The 26,754-nt window shown below is 41.2% G+C and overlaps 1 protein-coding gene across 2 annotated transcripts in view; it reads right to left on the bottom strand.

The window, feature by feature from the left end:
* Positions 1-26,754, bottom strand: part of SGCG (sarcoglycan gamma) — a 128,743-nt gene that overhangs the window by 57,342 nt on the left and 44,647 nt on the right. For both annotated transcript variants that reach the window (XM_054719741.1, XM_054719742.1), the window contains exon 3: positions 18,229-18,330. In XM_054719741.1, the coding sequence (XP_054575716.1) occupies positions 18,229-18,330 (102 nt within the window). The remainder of the gene's footprint in view (positions 1-18,228; positions 18,331-26,754) is intronic.

Genomic DNA, 26,754 nt, shown 5'->3' with positions numbered 1-26,754 from the left:
ACAATTTGGCTCTCAAAAGAAATTTCAATCGTTGTACTGTTGATATTTGGCTCTGTTGACTAATGAGTTTGCCGACCACTGTCTTAGGCTCTACAGCAGTGGTTCTCAACCTGTGGGAACCGCTGCTGTAGAGCCTAAGACCATCGGAAAACACAGATATTTACATTACGATTCATAACAGTAGCAAAATTACAGTTATGAAGTAGCAATGAAAATAATTCTATGGTTGGGGGTCACCACAACATGAGGAACTGTATTAAAGGATCACGGCATTAGAAAGGTTGAGAACCACTGGTCTAGAGGGTCATTGGTGGTGTCCCCTCTACAAATTATGACATTAGCCATTTGTGTCTTCTCTTTTTAATGATTAATCTAGTTAGAGGTTGATCTTTTGGTTTTTTGTTTCATTGGTTTTCTCTATTGCTTTTGTTTTCTTTTTTTTTTAAGTTATGCTTTCTCTTCTTTTATTTATTTTCTTATGTTTGGTTTAATTTGCTCTTTTTTTTTTCTAGCTTCTCAAGGCATATGCAGAAGTCATTAATGATCTTTTTTTTTTAATGTAGGCACTTTGTACTATAAATTTTCCTCTAAGCACAGCTTTAACTACATACTCCCAAATTTAATATATTATTTTTTTAATTTTTAATTAGTTAAAAATACTCTTTAATTTATACTTGATTTCTTCTCTGACCCATGTGTTATGTATAAATGTTTTATTTAATTTCCAAATATTTGGGAAATATTCAGATATTTTTGTGTTACTATTGTTTTATTAAATTAATTATGGTCAGGTAACATATGTTGTATGATTTGAATACTTATATATTTATTTAGATTTGTTTTATAATAAAAAAAATAACCTTAATAAATATTCCTTGTGCATTTTAAAATAACTTGTATTCAACTACTGGTGGAGTGCTATGTAAATGTTAGTTATATCAAATAGGTAGATAGTTTGTTCAAATCTTCTATATCCTTATTGATTTTTTATGGGGTTGTTATATCAGTTATCGAGTGAGGCATGTTGAAATCTATGACTATAAATTTCAATAGTTCTTTTTTTTTTCTTGCAGTTCTATCAGCTTTTGCTTCAGGTATTTTGAAGCTCAAATATTAGTTATATAAATATTAAGCTACATAAATGTTGATGAATTTACTCCTATGTCATTTGAAATGACCCTCAGTAGCTCTGAGATCTTTATCTCTTGCTCTGAAATCTACCTTGTTTATTATTAACACAGTTGATCCTTAAACAACATGGGTATGAACTGTGAGGGTCAATTATATGTGAAATTTTTTCAATAAATACTGTAAACATGTCTTTTATTCCTTATAATTTTTTCTAGCTTACTTTATTGTAAGAATACAGCATATAAAACATCTTATATATATTAATTGACAGTTTATGTTTTCAGTAAGGCTTTTGGTCAATAGTAGGTAGAGATGTTGTGAATCTCATCCTAAAGCCAGACTGGAAATACAAATAAATCAGAGAACATCCACCCAGAATTAACAAATTAGAAACAGCTGGGGAGACAATTTACAACAATAAAGGGCAGAGGATGCCTGGAGACTGGTAGAAATGGGGACATGGGTTTGAGATGGGCAACTGGCCAGCAGGCCAAGAAGGTAAAGAGGAAGCTGCGTTGCACCAAAGCCATGTCCATCGGTGACAGGCATAACATCCAACTGTGAAAAGGAAAAGGTCACAGGGCTGCTCGCTGCCTGGGAATCTGGACCCAAGACCACAGCTGCGAAAGACTGCACCATGAAAGGTGAAAGGTGCCCCAAACAGCACAGTGCTGGGGGGAGAGACAGCTGCAGTTTCCACATTGTTTTGGTTTGGTTTTGTCTTTGCTTTTATCCTCTAAACCCAGAACACATGACTTTTCAATTGCAAAATTCACCCAAGGCTTTGGCGCAGGGAGTGAGGCATAGACAAGGTTCCTGAGGAGAGACTGGGGAGGGAAGCAAGGCAGGGAGATGTGGCCAGGAGTTCTGCAATGGGACATTCTTAAGCTTCCAAACCTAAGCGGCCATTCCTCCCCAGAAGAGCTTGCCCCTCCAAGTAGCCTCAAGGCAGGTAATACACCTTGCCACACCCTGCCTGCATTTTTGAGCTTTACGGAGGAAACAAAGGCAGAGGCCAAGTTTATGGGTCTGAATAGTCCTAAGGAGCCCTCAGTGACTGGATTGGAAGAGGGGCCAGTCTGCCCTGCTATTCTGGGAACCAGACTGATAAAAACTCCAGGTTCCCAGCCGATCCCATTGGTCTCCATATAAGATCTCTGACCAACCAAGGCTAGAGTAATACATTGGGCCACTCACAGAGGAGTAGCTCTGGGTGAGGAAAAAACACCCATCTTATTCTCTGAAAGCGAAACAGCACCAACCCCACCTAGAGCCCTGTCAGATAGAGAAGCTTGAGTGATTAAGACTGACAGCTGGCAGACAGGCTAAAAGGGCAGATTGGCCCCACCTGCTGGCAGCGAAGGACTATGGAAACAGAGACAAGCAGAGGGCCTGTGGAGACAGACACAAGCAGAGGACCTGTGGATCCTTCGGAGCTTCAAGCAGGTGCTAAAAGCCAAAAGACAGGGCCTGACAGCGGCCAGCACTTAAGGACCTAACAGGAAGCCCAGAATTAGCAGACAGACAGAAAACTGGGGTCCTAAACCAGCTCCCAGGGGGCATTAAAACTCCGCTGAAGTGAATGACACTTTACTTTTTTATTTTTAAAATTGTATTTGTTAAATTTTTTATTTTATCTTATTTTATTATTTTTTATTTATTTTTGCACCTTTCTCTTCTTCACTTCTCTTTTTTCCTCCTGTTTTTCTTCTCCTTTTCCCATCTTAGTTTTCTTATTTCCTTCCTTTCCCCCCCTTTTCAAAAATGGATCTTCTTTATCTGCTTTACTGATGTGTTATTATTCTAGTCTCTGTAGTTTTATTCATATATCTAATTTCCTCTTCCCTTGCTCCTACTCCATTTCCCCTTCTCTTTTCTTTTTCTTCACTACTCATTTTCTTTTCTCTCTTCTCTTGCTCTTTTCTTCTCCTAATTTTTTAAACTTGTTTCACTTTCTAAATGTAGTTCTATCTGCTCTCTCCTCCATTCTCCTTTTCAAAAAAAAAAATACATTTTTCATTTTTTCTTCTAGTCTTCTCATTTCTTTTCTCCATCCTCTATTCTAAACCATGGTCTTTCCCATATTCATCCAATTCCTTAATTGTATTTTCGCTATTTAAGCTTTGAATCCATGGATTCATGCCCCCACTTGTTTTTCTGGGTGTTTTTTGTTTGTGCTTATTGGTTTATTTGTTTGTTTTGTTGTGTTTTCTCCCCACATTATTTCTTTTTTTCCCCACTATCATTCTTGCTCTCGTTCCTCTTTCCTAATTCTCTTTTTTCTGGTGGTCACTTTTATTGGGGTTACTAGAGGCCCGGTGCACAAAAATCGTGCATGGGGGTGTGTATCCCTCAGCCCAGTCTGCACCCTCTCCAATCTGGGACCCTTCAAGGGATGTCTGACTGCACGTTTAGGCCCGATTCTACTTGGATCGGGCCTAAACGGGCAGTCGGACATCCCTCTCACAATCCAGGACTGCTGGCTCCCAACTGCTTGCCTGCTTGCCTGCCTAATTGGCCCTAACTGCTTCTACCTGCCAGCCTGATCACCCACTAACCACTCCTCTGACAGCCTGATTGATGCCTAACTGCTCCCCTGCCAGCCTTATTGCCCTTACTGCCCTCCCCTGCAGGCCTGGTCCCCTCCAACTGTGCTCCCCTGCAGGCCTGGGTCCCACCCAACTGCTCTTCCCTGCAGGCCCAGTCGCCCCCAACTTCCCTCCTCTGCCAGCCTGGTCACCCCTAACTGCCCTCCCCTGCAGGCTTGATGGCCCCCAACTCCCCTCCCTTGCAGGCCTTGTCCCTCCCAACTGCCCTCCCCTGCTTGCCTGATTGCCTACAACTGCCCTCCCTTGCAGGCCTGGTCCCTCCCAAATGCCCTCCCTTGCTGGCCATCTTGTCACAGCCATCTTGTGTCCACATGGGGCCAGCCATCTTTGACCACATGGGGGCAGCCATCTTGTGTGTTGGAGTGATGGTCAATTTACATATTACTCTTTTATTAGATAGGATAGAGTCCTGGTGCATGGGTGGGGGCTGGCTGGTTTGCCCTGAAGGATGTCCCAGATCAGGGTGGGGATTCCCTTCGGGCGTGGGGTGGCCTGGGCAAGGGGCCTGTGGTGGTTTGCAGGCCGGCCCAGCCCCCTGGTGACCCAAGCAGAGGCCCTGGTATCTGGGGTATATTTATCTTCTATAATTGAAACTTTGTAGCAGAGGCCAAGGCAGGTCAGGGCTGCGGGAGCTTAGCTTCCTCCATCGTCAGGGGCAACTCAAGCCTCCTGCTCTCTCCAGCTCCGTGGCTGCCGCCATTTTTGTTGGGATTTATTTATCTTCTATAATTGAAACTTTGTAGTGGAGGCCAAGGCAGGCCAGGGTGGCAGGGAAGCTTGGCTTCCTCCATTGCCAGGGAAACCCAAGCCTCCTGCTTGCTGCAGCTCCATGGCCTCAGCCATCTTGGTTGGGTTAATTTGCATACTCACTCCTGATTGGCTGGTGGGTGTGGCTTGTGGGTGTAGCGGAGGTATGGTCAATTTGCATATTACTCTTTTATTAGATAGGATAGGTGTCTTATCTACATTAGTGTTCTGTTCCTTCTGTGTAATGTCTTGTCATGCATTTTGTGCTGTTCATTCAGCACCTTCACAATGGTTGGCACAATGTGGTAGGGAGTGAGCCACATAATCAGACACCCTGAGAGGAGACTCCATCCATGAACAGGACAATAACATTCAAGACCCAACTACATCAGGAGAACCCAAATATCTCAAGTAGGGGGCCTCCCAAGAACACCCAGACCAGGATACATGAGAGACTGCACCAATGGGTCCCACAAAACATCTACTACATAAGACCAATTCAAAAAATCTGGGTGGCATAGCAGTTTGATCTAATATATAGAAAAATTACAAAGGAACAGCAAAAATTAGGAGACAAAGAAACAACCCCCAAATGAAAGAAAAGGAGGAATCACCAGAAAAGGAACTAAATGAAATGAAGGCAAGCAATTTTTCAGACAAAGAATTCAGAGTAATGGTTATAAGGATGGTTAAATGTCTGGATGAGAAATTCATGATATGTAAGAATAAAGTGGAAATGAAGAATGACATAGGTGCATTAAAGAACACAATGAAAGGTTTCAACAACAGACTAGAAGATGCTGAGGACTAAATGAGCAAGCTAGAAGACAAAGTAGAAAAAAATACCCAAGCAGAGCAGCAACTGGAAAAAAATTTAAAAAGCAAGAGGAGAGTCTAAGGGAGCTCTAGGACAACACGAAACAAAACAACATCTGCATCATAGGGGTGCCAGAAGGAGAGAAAGCTGAACAAGGAATAGAAAACCTGTTTGAAGAAATAATGACAGGAAGCTTCCCTGACTTTGGGAAGAAAAAGTCACACAAATCCAAGAAGCACAGAGAGTCTCAAACAAGATGAACACAAAAAGACTGACACCAAGACACATTGTAATTAAATTGGCAAACATCAACGACAAAGTAAGATTCTTAAAAGCTGCCAGAGAGAAACAGAAAGTTACCTACAAGGGATCTCCCATTAGACTATCAACTGATTTCTCAACAGAACCACATCAGGCCAGAATGGAATGGAATGAAGTATACAAAGTGATGCAAAGGAAGGGACTGAATTCAATAATACTCTATTAAGCAGGGCTAACATTCAAAATTAAAGGTTGAAATCAGGAGTTTCGCCGACAAAAATAAAATAAAATAAAATAAAATAAAATAAAATAAAATAAAATAAAATAAAAAAATAAAGGCTAAGAAAGTTTATTACCACCAAGCCAGCAATGAAAGAAATGCTAAAGGGACTGCTATAAAAAGAAGAAATAGAAAGGGAAGAAGGAACACAGGCATAAAGAATAAAAATGGCAACAAATAAGCACCTATATATGATAACCTTAATGTAAATGGATTAAATGCTCTAATCAAAAAACATAGGGTACCTGAATGGATAAGAAAACATGACCCGTATGTATGCTGTCTACAAGAGACCCAACTCAGAACAAAGGAATCACACAGACTGAAAGTGAAGAGAAGGAAAAACTTGTTTCAGGCAAATGGACATGAAAACAAAAAACTGGGGTAGCAATACTTATATTTGACAAAATAGACCTCAAAGTGAAGGCCATAACAAGAGATAAAGAAGACCACTTCATAATACTACAGGGATCAATAAAACAGGAGGCTATAACTCTGGTAAACATATATGCACCCAATACAGGAGCATCTAAATGTATAAAAAACTTCTGGAGAATATCAAGGGAGAGATCGACAGCAATACAATCATAGTAGGGAACTTTAATACTCCACTGACATCACTGGCTAAATTATCTAGACAAAAAATCAATAAGGAAACAGCAATCCTAAATGACACTCTAGAACAGATGGAACTAATTGATGTTTTCAGAACATTCCACTCCAAAACTGCAGAATATACATTCTTCTCAAATAAATATAGGACATTTTCAAAGATAGACCACATGTTAGGACACAAGCTAAGTCTACAAATTCAAGCAGATTGAAATCTTATCAAGCATCTTCTCAGATCACAATGGCATGAAATTAGAAATCATCTACAGTAAAAATCCTAAAAAAAAAAATCAAGTACATGGAGGCTAAATAGCATGCTATTAAACAATGAGTGGGTTACCAAAGACATCAAAGAAGAAATAAAAAACATCCTGAAAACAAATAAAAATGAACACACAACACAAAACCTATGGGACACAGTGAAAGCAGTCCTGAGAGGAAGTTCATAGCACTACAGGCATACATTAAAAAAAAAAAGAAAAAGAAAAACTGGTAATAAGTTATCTAACACTACAACTTAAAGAATTTGAAAGAGAAAAACCCAGAACAAGTAGAAGGAAGAAAATAATAAATATCAAGGGGAAATAAATGACATAGAGACCAAAAAAAACAATACAGAAGATCAATAAAACCAAGAGCTGGTTCTTTGAAAGGATAAACAAGATTGATGGACCTCTAACCAGGCTCACCAGGAAACAAAAAGAGAGGACCCAAATAAACAAAATCAGAAATGAAAAAGGTGAAGTAACAACTGACCCCACAGAAATACAAAGGATTATAATAAAATACTATGAATGACTTTATTCCAACAAACAGGACAATCTGGATGAAATGGACATATTCCTAGAAAAATACAACTTCCAAACTCAATAAGGAAGAATCAGAAAACCTGAATAGACTGATAACTCTGATGAAATTGAAGCAGTAATAATTAAAAAAAAAAAAAAAACTTCCAGCAAACAAAAGCTCTAACCCAGACAAATTCACAGAGGAGTTTTATCCAATATTCAAAGAAGAACTAACACCTCTACTCTTTAAAAATTTTCAAAAAATTCATGAGGAAAGAACACTTCTAAACTCTTTCTATGAGGCCACCATCACCCACCAAAACCAGAAAAAGACACTACAAAGAAAGAGAACTATAGACCAATATCCCTGATGAACATAGGTGCTAAAATCCTCAACAAAATTTTAACAAACCAGATCCAGCAATACATTAAAAAAGATCATGTATCATGACCAAGTGGGATTTATCCCAGAGATGCAAGGCTGGTACAATATTCACAAATCAATAAATGTGATAAAGCACATAAAAAGGTTGCAAGACAAAAAGCACATGATCATTTCTATCAATGCAGAAAAAGCATTCACAAAATCCAACACCCTTTTTTGATAAGAATTCTTCAGTAAAGTGTAACTAGAGGGAACATACACTGAGTGGCTCTCTGAACACATAATAATCTGGCCACTCAGTATATATATATATATTAGAGGCCCAGTGCATAAATTCGTGCATGGGTGGGGTCCAGCCAGCCTGGCCAGGGGAAGGGGACATGGGCAGTTGGCCGGCCTGCCTGCTGGTTGAACTCCTGGTCTAGGGAACAATTTGCATATTAGCCTTTTATTATATAGGATATACACTGAGTGGCCAGATTATTATATGTTCAGACATCATAATAATCTGGCCACTCAGAGTATATGCTCAACATAATAAAGACTATATATGACAAACCTACAGCCAACATCATACTCAATGGGTAAAAACTAAAACCATTCCCCCTAAGAACAAGAACAAGACAGGGATGCCCTCTTTCACTACTCTTGTTCAACATAAGTTCTGGAAGTCCTGGCCACAGTGATCAGACAAGAAGAAGAAATAAAAGGAATCCAAATTGGAAAGGAGAAAATAAAACTGTCATTATTAGCAGATGACATGATACTGTGCATAGAAAAGCCCAAAGACTCCATAAAAAAATGACTAGATTTAATAAATGAATTCAGAAATGTAGCAGAATATAAAATGAAGACCCCAAAATCCATAGATTTTTATACACCAACAGTGAACTCTCAGAAAGTTCACTGTTGGTGTATGAACTCCTAAAAAAAAAAAAAATCCCATTTACCATTTCAACAAAATAAGATACTTAGGAATAAACATAACCAAGGAGATAAAAGACCCATACTCTGAAAACTACAGGACATTGAAAAAAGAGATAGCCCTAGCTGGTTTGGCTCAGTGCATAGAGTGTCAGCCTGCAGACTGATGGGTCCCAGGTTCAATACCGGTCACGGGCACATGCCTGGGTTGCAGGCTCGATCTCCAGTAGGGGCCATGCAGGAGGCAGCTGATCAATGATTCTCTCTCATTATTGATGTTTCTATCTCTTTCTCTCCCTCTCCCTTCCACTCTGAAATCAATAAAAAATAAAATAAACGCAACACATTTATCAATATAAATGTGGCCTCAGTGTATAAAAAAAAGGAAAAAGAGATAGAGGAAGATATAAACAAGTGGAAGAATATACCATGTTCCTGGATTGGTAGAATCAACAACATTAAAATGTCCATACAACCCAAAGCAATCTATAGATTCAATGCAATCCCTATTAAAATACCAACAAATCTAGGACAAACCCTCCAAAAATTTATATGGAACCAAAAAAGACCCCAAATAGCTGCAGCAATCTTGAGAAAGAAGAACAAAGTTGGAGGACTCACAATGCCAGATACCAAGTTATACTACAAAGCCATTGTACTCAAAACAGCCTGTTACTAGCACAGGAACAGGCATATAGATCAATGGATCAGAACAGAGAACCCAAAAATCAATCCAAACCACTATGCTCAATTAATATTTGACAAAGGAGGCAAGAGTATACATTGGAGCAGAGACAATCTCCTCAATAAATGGTGTTGGGAAAACTGGACAGGTACATATAAAAAATGAAATTAGACCACCAACTTACACCATACACAATAATATACTCAAAATGGATAAAAGACTTAAACATAAGATGGGAAACCATTAAAGTCCTAGAAGAAACCATAGGCACCATAATCTCAGACATCTCTTGTAGCAATATGTTACTGATACATCTCCTAGGACAGTGGTAGGCAAACTCATTAGTCAACAGAGCCAAATATCAACAGTACAATGATTGAAATTTCTTTTGAGAGCCAAATTGTTTAAACTTAAACTTCTTCTAACGCCACTTCTTCAAAATAGACTCGCCCAGGCCATGGTATTTTGTGGAAGAGTCACACTCAAGGGGCCAAAGAGCCGCATGTGGCTCGCAAGCCGCAGTTTGCCAACCACGGTCCTAGGACAATAGAAATCAAGGGGGAAATAAACAAATAGAACTACATGAAAATATAAAGCTTCTCACGGCAAAGGAACCATCATCAAAATAACAGGAGTCCTCCCCGCCCACCCCAAACACACATGGGAGATCATATTTGCCAACAAGACATTCTGTTAAGTAGTTAATCTCCAAAATATATAGGGAGCTCATACAACTTCACAAAAGGAAGATGAACAATCCAATTTAAAAAATGGGCAAAGGACCTAAATAGACATTTCTCCACAGTGGGCATACAGAAAGCCAAGAGACGTATGGAAAAATGCTCAAAGTCACTAATCATCCAAGAGATGCAAATCAAAATGACAATGAGGTACCACCTCACACCTGTCAGAATGGCTATCATCAACAAATCAACCAACAAGTGTTGGTGAGGATGTGGTGAAAAAGGAACCCTAGTACACTGCTGGTGGGAATGCAGACTGGTGCAGCCACTGTGGAAAACAGTATGGAGTTTCCTCAAGAAATTAAAAATGGAACTCCCATTTGACCCAGTGATCCCACTTCTAGAAATATATCCTAAGAAACCTGAAACACTCATCAGAAAGAATTTATGCACCCCTATGTTTACATGATCTCACTCATATGTGGAATCTAATGAATAAAATAAACTAATGATCAAAAATAGACCCAGAGTCATAGAAGCATTAACAGACTATTGAACCTCAGAGGGAAGGTAGGGAAGGGTAGGTGGGAAGAGATCAGTCAATGAACTTGTAGGCATATATGCATAACCTGTGGACACAGACAATGGGGTGGTGAGGGCCTGGGGGAGGAAGTAGGACAGGAGAGGGCTGGAAGAGGCTAATCAGGGGAAAAGGAGGACTTGTGTAATACTTTCAACAATAAATATTAAAAAGAAAAAAAAAAGAGAAAAAGACACAGCAAAATGGAAAAAATATCCTATGGATTGGAAGAATCAACATAGTTAAAATAACCATAATACCCAAAGCAATATACAGTTTTAATGCAACTCCCATGAAAATCCAATGTCATTTTTTTAAGCAATAGAGCAAGCAATTGCCTTAGCTGGTTTGGCTCAGTGGATAGAGCGTCGGCCTGCGGACTGAGGGGTCCCAGGTTCGATTCTGGTCAAGGGCACATGCCTGGGTTGCAGGCTCGATCCCCAGTAGGGGGCATGCAGGAGGCAGCCAATCAATGATTCTCTCTCATCATTGATGTTTCTATCTCTCTCTCCCTCTCCCTTCCTCTCTGAAATCAATAAAAATATATTTTAAAAAAATAGAGCAAGCAATCATCAGATTTGTATGGAACCACAAAATATCCAAATAGCCAAAGAAATCTTGAGAAAAAATAACAAAGTTGGAGGTATCATGCTCCCTGATTTCAAATTATGCTGCAGAGCTACAATAATCAAAACAGCATGGTATTGACAGATAAACAGACACACATATCAGTGGGACAGACTAGAGAGCTCAGCTATAAAACCGCATGTATACGGACAGATAATTTTAACAATGGAGCAAGAAACACACAATGAAGTAAAGATAGTCTCTAATAAATGGTTCTGGGAAAATTGGAAAGCCACAAGCAAACCAATGAAATTGGATTATAATTTTTCCCCCTGTACACAAATTAATTCAAAATGAATCAAAGTACTAAATATAAGACCCAAAACAATAAGTTATATAGAAGCAAAATAGGTACCAAACTTATGGACCTTAGTGATAGAGAACATTTTATGAACTTTACCCAAAGACAAAAGAAGCAAAGGCAAAACTAAATGAATGGGACTATAACAAATTAAAAAGCTTCTGCACAGCAAAAGAAACTGACAGCAAAACAAGGGCAGCCAACCAGACAGGAGATGATATTTTCAAAGAGTAGCTCTGACAAAGGTTTAATTTCCAAAATATATCAGGAACTCATAAAATTCACCAAACAAACAAACAACCCAATCAAAAAGTGGGCCGAGAAGCCCAGCTGGCATGGCTCAGTGGTGGAGCATCAAACTATGAACCAGATGGTCACGGTTCGATTCCCTGTCAGGGCACATGCCCCGGTTGGAGGCTTGATCCCCAGTGTGGAGCATGCAAGAGACAGCCAATCAATTATTCTCTCTCATCATTGATACTGGTATTTCTATCTCTCTCTTCCTCTCTGAAATCAATAAAAATATATATTTTTAAAAAAGTGGGCAGAGGACCTGAAAATACACCTCTCCCAAGAAGACATACAAACAGCCAATAGATATATGAAAAGATGGTCATCCTCACTGACAATTAGGAAAATGCAAATCAAAACTACAATGCGATACCACCTTACACCTGTTAGAGTGGCCATTATCAATAAGACAAGCAATAACCAGTGTTGAAGAGGTTGTGGATAACAGGGAACCCTCATTCATTGCTGGTGAGAATGTAGACTGGTACAGCCACTACGGAAAACAGTCTGATGATTCCTCAAAAAATAGAGAATAGAGCGACCATAAAACCCAGTAATACCTGTCCTTGGTATATACCAAAAAAACCCCTCAGAATCATGCATTCTCAAAGATATATTCACCACTATGTTCATTGCATCATTATTCATGGTGGCCAACACAATCAAAGTGGCCTGCGACAAAGGACTGGATAAAGAAGACGTGGTACATATACACAATGGAATACTATGCAGCCAAAGAAAGGATGAAATAGCACCATTTACAACAACATGGATGGACCCTGAGAATGTTATGCTAAGTGAAATAAATCAGTCAGAAAAAGCAAGAACCGTATGATTTCACTAATTTGTGGGATATAAAACTGAAACTTGTGAACACAAACAGCAGAGCTGAGGTTGCCATAGGGAAGGTGGTGGGGGAGAAGGGAGTCCTAATTTATTGTGACAGGAGAAGATGTGACTTTGGGTGGTGGACACATAGTGCTTTGGAAACCCACACCTGAAATATATATGTTCACGTTGACCAATGTCACTCTGATAAATTTAATTTAAAAAATAAATAAAATAATGAAAAGTATTTTTGTTTGTTTGTTTACCCACATAGTTACCATTTCTGGTATTTTTTATTCCTTTGTGAAGATCAATATTTCCATCTGATATCATATTCCCTTTGCATAAAGTACTTCCCTTAATACTTGTTGTAGTGTCAGTCTGCTAAAATAACATTGTTCAGCTTTAGAAAGTCTGAAAAGATTTTATTTTGGCTTTGTTTTTTAAATATATTTTTTCTAGGCATAGCATTCTGTGTTGGGTTGGCTTTGTTTTAGTGCTTTAAAGTAGGTGCTCCACTGTCTTCTGGTTTGAATTATTCCTGGCTAGAAGTCTGTTATTTTCCTTTCCTCTGTTTTTCTTTTTCTTTTTTTAATATTCCATTGTCCTTTTCCTCTGGCTGCTTTGAAGATTTATCTTTAATTTTAAGCAATTTATTTATGATGTGTTTTGATGTAGTTTTCTTCTTGTTTCTTTTGTTTGTGTTTCATTAAGCATGTTTGATCTATGGTTCAAAGTTTTTGTTACACTTGTAGAAAAAGAATCACACTCCACCCCAATATTTGTCCTTTCTTCTCTCTACCCTCCTTCAAGGATTCCAATTACAAATATATAAGACCCCTACACATTGTCCCTCAGTTCACTGATACTCTGTTAATTTTATTCAGTCTTGTTTCTCTGTGTCTCGTTTTGGTTAGTATCTATTGTTGTATCTTAAAATTCAATAATCTTTTCTTCTGTAGTGTTCAGTCTGTTGTTAATATATTAATCCCACCAATAGACTTTTTTTTAAAATGCAAGTGTTATACTTCCTATCTCTATAATATTAACTTTGTTTTCCTGTATTTCCATTTTTCTTGTCTCTTCTTAACATGTTCATGCTTTCCTTGATCTTTGTGCCAGATGTTACACAGTTTTCTTAAGCTTTGTTCTGGTACGTACTAAGTCACTCAGAAAACATATGATACTTGCAAGGCTTCTTGTTAAGCTTTGTTATATGGTACCAGACCAGAATTTATTCTAGTGCTGATCTTGTGCCCCTCTTGAGCCAACACCTTTTTAGTATTCTATGCAATGCCCCATAACTTATGAAGTTTTTCCATTCTGACTGGTGGAAGAAATATAAGCTATTCCCAAACATTTATGAACTCTCTCCTTCTGTTCCCATTGAGGGGTTATTTCCTCACAGGTAGCTTCCTCACACACACATGCACTGATAAATACTTACATATAGACTCAGTGTGGGTGTTAAGATTTCAACATATTGACATTTTATAGCAAAAATCATTATTTTATACATTTTCAAGGTTTTTAGTTGATTGAGAGAAGGTAAATCTATTCTCTGTTATTTATGCCCTATATTATCTGTTTTGATTTTATAATTTGTTCTTTTAATGAAAGCTACTCAAAAACAGATTTATTTCCTTGAGATTCTTGATTTTGCTTTTGCAATCATTTTCAGGTTATTTTTACTTAGTTGAAAGTTATTCTCTTTTTTATAGTGTTTTATTTGATAAGTTTACCTTATGTGGTTTGAAGATTTAGTCTCAAGCTCCCTATGTGGATTATTGTAAGTTCTGCACTTACCAGCTTGTCTAAAGGCTTTAGCATTGTTTCTATTCAAACTCCAGGGTCTCTCAGTTTTATAATAGTGGCTCAGGGCTCCTGTCCTCAGTGATATTCAGGTCCTGGTTTGGCATCTCTGTGATTTCTTCCCCACAGATATGCAACTTTATTCAAGCTTGGGTAGTAGTTGCAAATATTTTCTGCCTTTCATTGCTGTCTCATGCAATGGGTTTAATTGAGGTCTCAGAAATGTTGATGCTATTTTTGTGGGCTTTGCCTATAAGCTATCCTTACCTCTTTGCAGGATTGTGAACTTCAAAGACAATCATTTTATCTCTGTGTGTTTGTTTCATTTAATATATGACCATATTACATATTTTTAAATACAATCTTTTGTTTTATCAGATATACTTACTATGTGTTTGGATTAACAGGCAGGGTGGATGGGTTTAAATTATAATCTCCAAACTCAGTCTTAACAAGTTCTCATGTATTAATTTTGAGGGGTACCCTTTTCATACTGCTAGAGGCTATAGTACTATGTTGAATTATATTTATAACTAGAGGCCCGGTGCACGAAATTTGTGCACGGGGGGGGAGGGTTGTCCCTCAGCCCAGCCTTCACCCTCTCCAATCTGGGACTCCTTGAGGGATGTTTGACTGCCTATTTAGGCAGATCCCATCGGGCCTAAACGGGCAGTCGGACATCCCTCTCACAATCCAGGACTGCTGGCTCCCAACTGCTCACCTGCCTGACTTCCTGATTGCCCCTAACCACTTCTGCCTGCCAGCCTGATCACCCCCTAACCACTCCCAGCCTGATTGATGCCTAACTGCTCCCCTGCCAGCCTGTTTGCCCCTAACTGCCCTCCCCTGCAGGCCTGGTTCCCCCCCCCCCAAGTGCTCTCCCCTGCAGGCTTGGGTCCCCCCCAACTGCCCTTCCCTGCAGACCCAGTCACCCCCAACTTCTCTCCTCTGCCAGCCTGGTCACCCCTAACTGCCCTCCCTGCTGGCCTGATCACACACAACTGCCCTCCCTTTCAGACCTGGTCCCTCCCAACTGCCCTCCCCTGCTGGCCATCTTGTGTCAGCCATCTTGTGTCCACATGAGGGCAGCCATCTTGTGTGTTGGAGTGATGGTCAATTTGCATATTACTCTTTTATTAAATAGGATTATTAGATAGGATAGAGTCCTGGTGCACAGGTGTGGGCCAGCTGGTTTGCCCTGAAGGGTGTCCCGGATCAGGGTGGGGGTTCCCTTGGGGTGTAGGGCTGCCTGGGCAAGGGGCCTGTGGTGGTTTGCAGGCCGGCCACGCCCACCGGTGACCTAAGCGGAGGCCCTGGTATCGGGGATTTATTTATCTTCTATAATTGAAACTTTGTAGCCTTGAGTGGAGACCAAGGCAGGCCAGGGCTGCAGGAGCTTGGCTTCCTCCATCGCCAGAGGCAACTTAAGCCTCCTGCTCTCTCCAGCTCCATGGCTGCCACCATTTTTGTTGGGATTTATTTATCTTCTATAATTGAAACTTTATAGCCTTAAGTGGAGGCCTGGGCCGGCCAGGGTGTGCAGAAAGCTTGGCTTCCTCCATTTCTGGGGAAACCCAAGCCTCCTGCTCACTCCATGGCTGCAGCTATCTTGGTTGGGTTAATTTGCATACTCGCTCCTGATTGGCTGGTGGGAGTGGCTTGTGGGTGTGGCAGAGTGGTGGTTAATTTGCATATTACTCTTTTATTAGATAGGATAAAAAAGTTTTCTCAGCCCAGCAATACAGACAAATTAATTTTGCAAATTTATAAGGCAATTTCTGTAAGTTTATGAAAAATTACTTCCTAGACTCATCTTTGAAAAGGAAACATAACTAATACATCAATGAACATGAAAATCACAAGACATCATTTTATTCAGTTAACCCTGTTATTGAAAGTCATATTAGATACAAAATACTTTATCCATAATATTCTAAATATTTGTGCAGTTTTGTGTAATGATTGACATATAATTTAATATGTGATTATCTAAAACAATTTACATAATTTTACTCCCTGGTTTTTTAAAAGTATATGTAGATGAAAGAGTCTAATAAAATATAACTAAAAGTATTATTAATTCCAGAATATTAAATTTGCTATGATCTAATCACCTGAATTTATTCACTGGGTTATTCTACTAGCTTTAGTTTTAAAAATATGGTAGGGGATCAGCCAACATAACTCTGAAGGAAAAGAAGGCTAAATTCTAATATGTAAATTTTTTGTTCACGTCTGATTTTCCTTTTTATAAAAGCTTGCATTAATTCCCCATGTTTCTATATGACAGGGCTGTTTACACTGAAATGCCATTATGATTGATGTAAGTGTATTATCTGAATAAGCCCTCAGAATCAGGTTCATATTACAGGTCATTTGCCTGCTCCTACTGTCAATTGAGATATTTCTAGTAGTGGCTAATAACTACTGATGTGTCCTGTGCTCTCTAGGATCTCTCCTTTGCAGTTAGTATTTCTGTGTAAGTTTTACACCATATCATTTTGCAGTTGGTTGTAGAGCTTGGTGATTGCTCTGATGTGTAGTTTAGGAGTGCTTATCTCTTTTACAAGACCAAGTGTTTCTCAGTTGTTGACTTTTTGTTTTCTTTCTAATTGCTCTGGAATAGTTGGTACAGTCCTGCATGTAGGGGATACTGACATATTTTTTCATATCTAGAAAGATGGGAGAAAAATTACTTATGATTTACATGTTGCAGTTAGACAAAGTTTTAACATTTTATTTATCTAATACCACCTAATCAGTAATCTAGCAAAATGTTTAGCTCTACTACAAAGTCCATAGTATCACATAAGGTAAAATAAAACATAGTACAAAAATTGTTTGACTGTATTTTGTGTTTGGCTCTACTTGTTATAAAATTCATAGAAGTAAATGAATATAATACTGAGGCAGATTTACTTTTATTTAAAGTCACACAATTATTTGATAGTGATATTTAATCTATTAATGAAGAATCCCACAGGATCACAATCAGTATAATTAGTAGAATTACTATAGAACATACCACTATGACACTAGTTTCTTTCTATTCTTCTCAGTTAAATCTTAAATGCCTTGAAAGAAGTATATTTAAATTAGTTTCACTAATAGAAAAAAATTTAGATTGTTTTTGAAAAAGGTTTTCATTACCAAACTTTACTTTATTATGGTTCAAATGACTGAGACCACCAAATTCAGATTTGAAGTGCATGAAAATGGAGTCTTTTTAGAATGTAATCCTATATAATAACAGCCTAATATGCTGTGTCCAGTCATCTGTTCAACTAATCAAAGTGTAATATGCTAATGATATGCTAAGGCCACTCAACTGCTCACTATGATGTGCAGTGACCACCAGGGGGCAGACAGTCAACTGGTCTACCAGTCACTATGATGTGCACTGACCACTAGGGGGCAGACGCTCCAACTGGTAGGTTAGCTTGCTGCTGGAGTCTGGCCAATGGGCACTGACCGGGGCTGGACACGCCCTGGAGCCCTCCCGGGGTCCCTCCCTGGCTGGCCAACCTCCTGCATCCCTCCCTGGCCCTGATCGTGCACCAGTGGGGTTCCTGGGCCTGGCCTGTGCCCTCTCACAATCTGGGACCCCTCAAGGGATGTCGGAGTGCTGGTTTTGGTCCAATCCCACAGGCCAGGATGAGGGACCCCACTGGTGCATGAATTCGTGCACTGGGCCTCTAGTATTAGAAATAAGTTCCACAGCCTTAGAGCAAATCCATTAATAAAGAGTGTATCAAGAATGTATGTACATGTATACATTTGAAAAACTCTCCTCAGAAATTTCTGTGCTTAACCATTATTTGTTTTTCATAAAACACAAATGATTTAAATGTTTCATCATTATCTTACCACTCTGGAGTCTATTTCTTTGGCATACAATGGAAATAAAAATTCTGATTCCCCTTCCAGGCGAAGCCCATCTTTTGTAACACGCAAGTGACCCATTCCTATCTGTTAAAAAGATGAGACAATAGAGATTTTGTTATGGTTTTCTTTTTTCTTATCTTTTAGGATAAGCTTAAATTACATATGCATTTTCATGAATTTCCTATCAGAACTTTTCTGTATTTCTCTCAAATACTTTATTTAAAACTTTAGTTATTTTTATTCAATATGCAGTATTTTATTGTCTTGTATAAATACAAAGACCCATTTAGGAACTACATATAAGATTTAAAGAATCTCTTTACCATAAATACCTAAGAGCTCACCATCATGTAAGAAAAAGAATTATACATTACTATTTTTAAATGTTTTAAATTTTAAAACAAATGCAATAAAATGGACTCTTTTGAGGTATACAGTTCTAGGAATTTTAACACATGTAACCGCAACACAATCAGGATATAGAACAATTCTATCACCACCACACCCCAAAACAAATACTTTTTGAATGAAAGCTTCAAGTGTATCATTAAGTTCACAAAATAGCCAATATTTATTGGGCATTTCTTAACTAAAAAGCAATATAGGAGGAAGTGGAGATCTATTCAAGGTGTCTGCTCTTCAGGAGTTTTCAGTGTTAAAGAACTATCAGAAATAATAGAAAACTTAATTCTGGAGATAACATACCACCATCATGCTACTAAATCTTGTGGTCATTTTAAAACTTCATTTCCTTCGCATTCTCAGCAGATTCAATACTGGATCTATTTCTCCTTGAAATACTATCCTCATTTGATGTCCACCATCCCATGCTCTCCTAGCTTTTCTCCTACTTCAGGAAACACTTTTCCCCCTTATTATACATTCATCCCCCTCTACCCAGCCTTGACAGCTGACTTTCTCAAGCTCAATCCTAGGCCCTTTCCCCATGTTCCCTCTCTGGCCACACTCTCGGCTCCCTCTAGCATCTCTCTTCTGAGCTCCATACCCATATATATGGTTGCCAATCTGTGCTCTCCTTTTGAATGTCTCGGAAGCACCTAAATTAAACTCATTGAATCTTTATTTTCCCTCTCTTCCCCCAAAATAGACATGGATTTAAAAGGGGGGGGGGTGGCAGCAGAAGAGCTAAGAGAATGAAGCAGACATTTTATACAGTAACAGGTGATTGATTTCTAGGACAGAGAGATGTGACTCTGAACTGATGCCGTAGACTTCTCTGGTTGACAAGTCCATTCACAAGAACCACATTCAGTGTGTGATTACATAATCTGCATGGTTCTCTATCTGAGGACCGTCTCTATGGTACTCTTCCCAAAGTTAGGTCTGGGAGCCGTGGTTTTCCCACTGTGCCTGAGGGAAGCACCTCCTGCTGCGGGGCTTGGGCGGACCGGCACCACAGGCAGGGCAGCCCTCTGGAGTCTCTCTCACAGGTGTGATTCAGTGTGCAGTTAGTTAGAAGAAAGGGCTCAAAGTCTCAAAAGCTGATAACAGTCTCTCACAGCATCCAACCATGCATTTGCAAAACATGGTTTACAAAATTAAACCAACATTAGGAATATTATAAGATCCATCATGTGTGGATAAGTAGTGCAAGCCCTGACAATTATTGCTTTTATCTTTTCTTGTACAGTAAAACCTAGAAATAGTGGACTAATTCAGGTGAGGGGGTGTCTATTAAAGCTGAAAGTCCATTATATAGTAAAGCAGGTTTTCTGAATGGGTATGTTAAAAATTTGACAAATTAGTTTACCTGTTTTTACATATGTAAATATATTTGTGTAATTATAATTAACTATGTATGAAAAGTTTAATTTCACAGAAAAGTTTTCTAAATGTATTACTGTAATTTTAAATTTATACTGAATAAGTCTAGTAAAAGCGTGCATTCAATTAAATCACCACAATTAAATGCACATGACTTGGGTATGGCTTGGTGCATGTGGGATCATCTGCTAGCAGGTGTTCAAACAGCTGCAGAGACTCACACCATGTGACTACAAAACCAATTATTGGGCATGATGTGGTATGATCATGTGCTGATCATTCACCTGACACTGTTTACGAACAGTGACTCTTGGATTTAAGTATGTAGACTTTAGTTGTAGATATGTAATATTTATGTTGGAAAAATTATTATCGTGTTTTTTTCCAACATATGGCCTATTCACTAAAAGTTGTTTAAAATAACAGTGAATTAATAATGACAAATAATCTGTTAATTTGATTATAAGCAAATCTTGGGTTAAAAGCATTTTTAAATTAACAGGGTGTTAATTTTCACATGTGACATAGGGACTGGAAATTCTGTTAAATTGAGGTCAGCAAAATCAAGGGCTTACTGTAATGCATGGGCCTGACTTAAGCTTTTTTTTTTAAAATATATTTTATTGATTTTTTACAGAGAGGAAGGGAGAGAGATAGAGAGTTAGAAACATCGATGAGAGAGAAACACCGATCAGCTGCCTCCTGCACACCCCCTTCTGGGGATGTGCCCGCAACCAAGGCACATGCCCTTGACCGGAATCAAACCCGGGACCCTTCAGTCCGATGCTCTATCCACTGAGCCAAACCGGTTTGGGCCTGACTTAGCTTTGATTGCCCCGGCCATCCACTTCAAAGACAGCTATTTCCAATAAACACTACAAGCCACATGGATCTCTTGTTTTAGAGATCTTGGTTAATTGCAGTAAGTGACCACTTGGGCTACTTGCTTTTGTTTTTTTGTTTTTTCTCTTCCTGTGCTTTAAAGTCCTGCTCCTACGTTTTAAATTAACCAATAAAGGGTGGGCCAGGTGAAACCCTAGCCCCCCCAGCCTCCATCCCAATAAAAGCAGAATTTCAGGATCCTATGAGCTCTCGACCTTGCTTCGTGGTCCCAGATGTTCTGTTGAATTTCCAGGTCTAGTTAAGTAACAAAACCTGTATCATTTCAAAGTTTTCTGCTGGTTATTACTGAGGGGCATCTTGCAATCATAAGAACTACAAGGGCTGGTTGAGCTACAACATTGGTAATTGATGATAGGCTGAGCCATACAAACCAGGATAATAAGCCACTTTTTAGCAAACAATTCCATCATGAATTTTATATCCTAGAGGTAACCAAAGTGAAGTTTTAAATGAAAGGTTATCACGGTGGTATGTGGGCAGAATAAATAGTCATCTCAGACAGTGGATAAAGAAAAAATGAATTTATTTAAAGAAAGGAACATTAAGCACTGAGCCAAGGGGACCTTGGGTTGATGATGGCTGCCCCAAGAGCTGGAGTTTCATCCTTATGCAGTCACTGGCGGGAAGCTCTTGTTGTCTGTCAGCAGTGGGTTTGGGGCTGAATGGGCTGGCTCGGAATGCATATGGAATGCAGGTATGCAATCAGGTGTCTTCATGGCAGTTTCAATTTCTTATATGGTTTGATTCCAAGTGTCCACCAAGTTATTTTTTCTGGTCTTTGTTCTCCTGAGGTAGGAAGCTTACAAATGGCCATTAAAGATCTTATTGCCCTGTAGTCCTAACATTTCCCTCCTCTATTTGTCAGTAATTATTTTTATGGAATTAGGCTGAAGGTCTCTATCTTCTACCAGTCATCCTAAGGAACAAGGCCTCCTGGTGCTGTTGGCAGGGTTATATGAGTAAACAGTTACCCCACATATCAGAAACCAACCAGCCAGCAACTTAGTATGTCCATTACTATAAGGGAAGGTGACGTTGTCAGAATAGTTTATATTGTAGATACTGAAAGACAATAACTAGAACACCTGGTAAAGATGCTGCATATAATTCTTAATTTTTAACATCATGATCTTCATATGCATCTGTTCCTATAGCAGCCTGAAAGGGTCGCCCATATGTTATTTCACAGGGACTCAAACCAACCCCCTTCGGGGAGCTACTCTAATCCTGAGCAAGGCAATTGGCAACACCTGATTCCAATGCAGATGAGTCTCCTGACATAGATTGCCTATATTTTTCTTTAGGGTGTGATTCATTTTCTATTTTCCCTGAAGATTAGGAGTGGTATGCTGAGTGGAATTTGTATGTCATACCCAAGGCTGAGGAAACCTGTTGAGTGACTTGGGAGGTAAAAGCTGGTCCTGAGGCAGCCACGGCATCACTTGCCTGGTTTTGCTACTTTTCTGGGCCTGGAGCTAAAATACAACTGAGGCCTAGATGTTACCTTTAGGGAGGAAAAAGTCAGAGGGTGTAAACTTCATGACCAGTGATATGCTATGGGAGGAAAGGTTACCCTGGGGGTGAGGTTCTTGTTTTCCCAGTTTTGTCCCTTGCTAGGCATCTGGAGTTGTCTTCCCCAGTGAGTTTCTGTACCTGGCCCTTTGTCCTTGCTCTGGAAGCGGGGGAGGGGGTTTCCTAACATTAAGATTATAAATTCTAATCTGATGATATACTGCTTAATTTCTGTGTTAAAGTGAATAAATGCTGCCTGGCTGGTGTGGATTAGCGGTTGAGCATGGACCCGTGAACCAGAGGTCACAGTTCGATATCTGGTCAGGGCACATGCCCAGGTTGAGGGCTCCATCTCCAGTAGGGAGCATGCATGAGGCAGCCCATCCATGATTCTTTTTCATCGTTGATAGTTCTCTCTCTCCCCCTCCCTTCTTCTCTCTGAAATCAATAAAAAATTTTTTTTTAAATGAATAAATGGACAAATTGGACTTAGGCACATGGTGGCCGACAGGACTGGAGAGAGGGACAGTGGAAGTGAGGAAGTGAGAGGGAGAGAGAGAGAGAGAGACAGTACTCTCATGCAGAAGCCTTGGCGGGGGTGGGGTGGGGACCGGGGGTGGTGGTGCAGGCTCCCCTGGCCAAAGAGCCCCTGCTGCCCCCACAGGCACTCCCCGGCTGGCTCTGGCTTGGAAAGCGAGCCATCTTAAAGGGTTTACAAGGTCCTCCTTGGGAGGAGGCAGCGGGGAGCAGCAGTGGGTAGGTGCCCAACCTTGCCACCACCCAGACTAGCCACAGTTGGGCCTGAATAAATGTGAGAGTGCCCCAAGGACACAACCCCAGGTTCACGCATCTAAGTACACAGCAGCAGAGAGAGCCTGAGCTCGCCTGCAACAGACAACACCTGGCCATGGACCTAAGGGAACAGCAGCAGGACCCCATGCATCTGCAGCTGACAGCCACGGGACCACTCGCTATGGGCACAAAGAGCCTCTGCTACTGCCACAGCCACTCCCTGGGCACAGCTCCAGCTTGGAGAGCATGCCACCTTGAAAGGTTTACAAGGTCCTCTTTGGGAGGAGGCTGTGGGGAGCAGCAGTGGCAAGGTGCCAAGCCTCGCCACCATCTGGACGCAAACCGCCCTGGTCCCACAGAGGTCACAACCCAGACCCACATGCCTGTAACAGACACCTGTGGGGCCTCTGCACGCCTGGCACACATCCAGCCTAAACCCATGCGCCCAATGGAACCCAGCCTAGACACTGTACCACCTCCAGGCAACCACTACTGACCCAGCAGGGCTCTTGCCCCTGCCATGTACTCAACCACTGCCACCACTACTGTGCTGCCACCACCGTCCCAGAGCCCAGCTGCTCGGTTCCACCACCAGGGCTTGGGGGCAGGAATTGTGCTGAAGGCTGTGAGGTGGATGTAGCCTCCCCTGGCTTGGAAGGCTGAGGACCTGAGGAGATTGAAGAGGCTGCAGATATGTAGGTGAGATAGGAGAGCCTGGGACAGAGAGGAAGCCTCAAGGGCACTCGCTGTCTGTGGAGACTGCAGAGTGGTACAGCAGTGGGAGCCTGGGGCTGAAGTCTCTGGATAGAGTAGCACTAGCCCTCTGCCATCCTGCAGCCTGGGAAGCTCCTCTGACCAGTGGGGAGGACCATGCAGTGGAGCTCAGGGCCAACCTACATTGGAGGGGTCTGAAGGACACACTTAACATTAAATCTGGAGGGCCCTCTATTACTTGAAGGAACTCCTGCAGGTGAGCAAAAAGGGGACTGGACAGTAGGTCCAGGAAGGAGATCAGCGCTGCCCACGTAGAACACAGGGGAAATCCCCTCTTTCCCACTGGCAAAACAGCTGCTTTTGACCTGACCTGCAGTGCCCTGAGGCAAGGGGGAACACCCCAGGGCAGAAAATCTGTGCCCCTGCAGGTAAAAGAGAGGAGGTGCCAGCAAACCAGACAGAGCTGAGGCATTAGAAGGAGAGAAAGTGCCTGCCCCCTCCCCCACAAGCCACTGGCACCACACCCAACAGGAGTCTGATCAAACTATCCTGGCTGGCCAAGACCAGGATACCCCCGCAGAGCCCAGCACCATAGAGAAAGGGAATACAGATTACAAAAGGGACAATCAAGGTGTGAGACACAAGGCAGACCCAGCCTCTGGGCTAAGGAGTCCCCAACCACTGGACTACTAAGGGCTTCAACCCCTCGGACCTCAATCAAGTTGCCCTGGGCCAGAAAGGGACAGTAACTCATATTGACCTGCACCAGAGAAGCTTCCAGGAGGCCTAGGAAAGACACACCAAGGGACCAGATTCAACAACAGAGCAAAATCCAAGGAGCTCCACAAATAGCAGACCCAAAGGTTTTCCAGTGTGTGTGTGTGTGTGTGAGGTTTTGTTTTTTGGTCTGGCTGTGTGTGAATGGATATTATTGGTTTTATTTTTTGTTGTTTATTTGCTTTTTTCCTTTTTTTTGCTTCTCTCTCTCTCTTTCTCTCTCTCTTTGCATATATCTAATTTCTCATCCCTTTGATTCTATTCTACTTTTGCCTATTCTTATTGTGATTAATTTTCCTTATTTTATTTTGATTTTCTCTTTTTTCTCATTATTTCAATCTTACATTATCTATCTATATCCTATATTCATTATCATTACATTTTAAATTCATTATTATTTCACTTATTTTCTGTTTCCTTTTCTTTTTTCCTCCTATACCAGTTCTTTTAGAATCCTCCTTATCTACACTAATAAAAGAGAAACATGCAAGTTGACCGTACCTCCACTACGCCAACAAGCCACGCCCACAAGCCAATCAGGAGCGAGTATGCAAATTAACCCAACCAAGATGGCTGCAGCCACAGAGTGAGCAGGAGGCTTGGGTTTCCCTGGCAATGGAGGAAGCCAAGCTTCCCACCCACTCTGGTCAGCCCTGGCCTCTGCTCAAGGCTACAAGGTTTCAATTATAGAAGATAAATAAATCCCAACAAAAATGGCAGCAGCCACTGAGCTGGAGAGAGCAGGAGGCTTGGGTTGCCCCTGGTGATGGAGGAAACCAAGCTTCCTGGCCAGCCCTGGCCTCTGCTCAAGGCTACAAACTTTCAATTATAGAAGATAAATAAATACCAGATACCAGGGCCTCCGCTTGGGTCACCAGGGGGCGTGGCCAGCCTGCAAACCACCACAGGCCCCTTGCCCAGGCCACCCCATGCCCCAAGGGAACCCCTACCCTGATCTGGGACACCCTTCAGGGCAAACCAGCCAGCCCCCACCTGTGCACCAGGCCTCTATCCTATCTAATAAAGGAGTAATATGCAAATTGACCATCACTCCAACACACAAGATGACTGCCCCCATTTGGTCAAAGATGGATGCCCCCATGTGGACACAAGATGGCTGCCACTAGATGGCCAGCAAGGGAGGGCAGTTGAGAGGGACCAGGCCTGCAAGAGAGGGCAGTTGGGGGCAATCAAGCCTGCAGGGGCGGGCAGTTAGGGGTGACTAGGCCAGCAGAGGAGGGAAGTTTGGAGCAACCGGACCTGCAGGGAAGGGCAGTAGGGGGGGGTGGACCCAGGCCTGCAGGGGAGAGCAGTTGGGGGGAACCAGGCCTGCAGGGGAGGACAGTTAGGGGTGACCAGGCCTGCAGGGGAGGGCAGTTAGGAGCAATCAGGCTGGCAGGGGAGCAGTTAGGCATCAATCAGACTGGCAGAGGAGTGGTTAGGGGGTGATCAGGCTGGCAGGCAGAAGCAGTTAGGGGCAATCAGGAAGGCAGGCAGGTGAGGAGTTGGGAGCCAGCAGTCCTGGATTGTGAGAGGGATGTCCGACTGCCCTCTCATGTCCGATGGGATTGGGCCTAAACAGGCATTCGGACATCCCTCAAGGGGTCCCAAATTGGAGAGGGTGCAGGCTTGGCTGAGGGACACACACCCCTGTGCACGAATTTCGTGCACTGTGCCTCTAGTTTCCATATAACCATTTTTCTACCTTCTTCTTTCTCCTTTCTTCTTTATATCCCCTCTAAAACTTTGATTTGTGTCTTTTAGTATTATTTTTATTTTTTCTTTGCTTTGTTTTCTCTTCTTTTTCCTTCTCAGTATTTCCTGTTGTTGCATTGAGTAGCTTGATTTTAATATTTTTGGTTTGGTCCTGTTGTGTTTTGTTCTGACTTGATAGAACCTGTATAACAGCTGCCACAATAACATGGGGGTTGAACCTCACTGGCAGCAAGTCAGAGAGGAGATCCCTCTCACAAATGGGAGATCAACAATCCAGTCCCAATTACAACAGGAGAGCCCAGATAATGC

Source organism: Eptesicus fuscus, chromosome 8 (genome assembly GCF_027574615.1).
Source record: "Eptesicus fuscus isolate TK198812 chromosome 8, DD_ASM_mEF_20220401, whole genome shotgun sequence".
Classification (NCBI taxonomy): Eukaryota; Metazoa; Chordata; class Mammalia; order Chiroptera; family Vespertilionidae; genus Eptesicus; species Eptesicus fuscus.
This window is presented reverse-complemented; position numbering and strand designations above follow the sequence as displayed.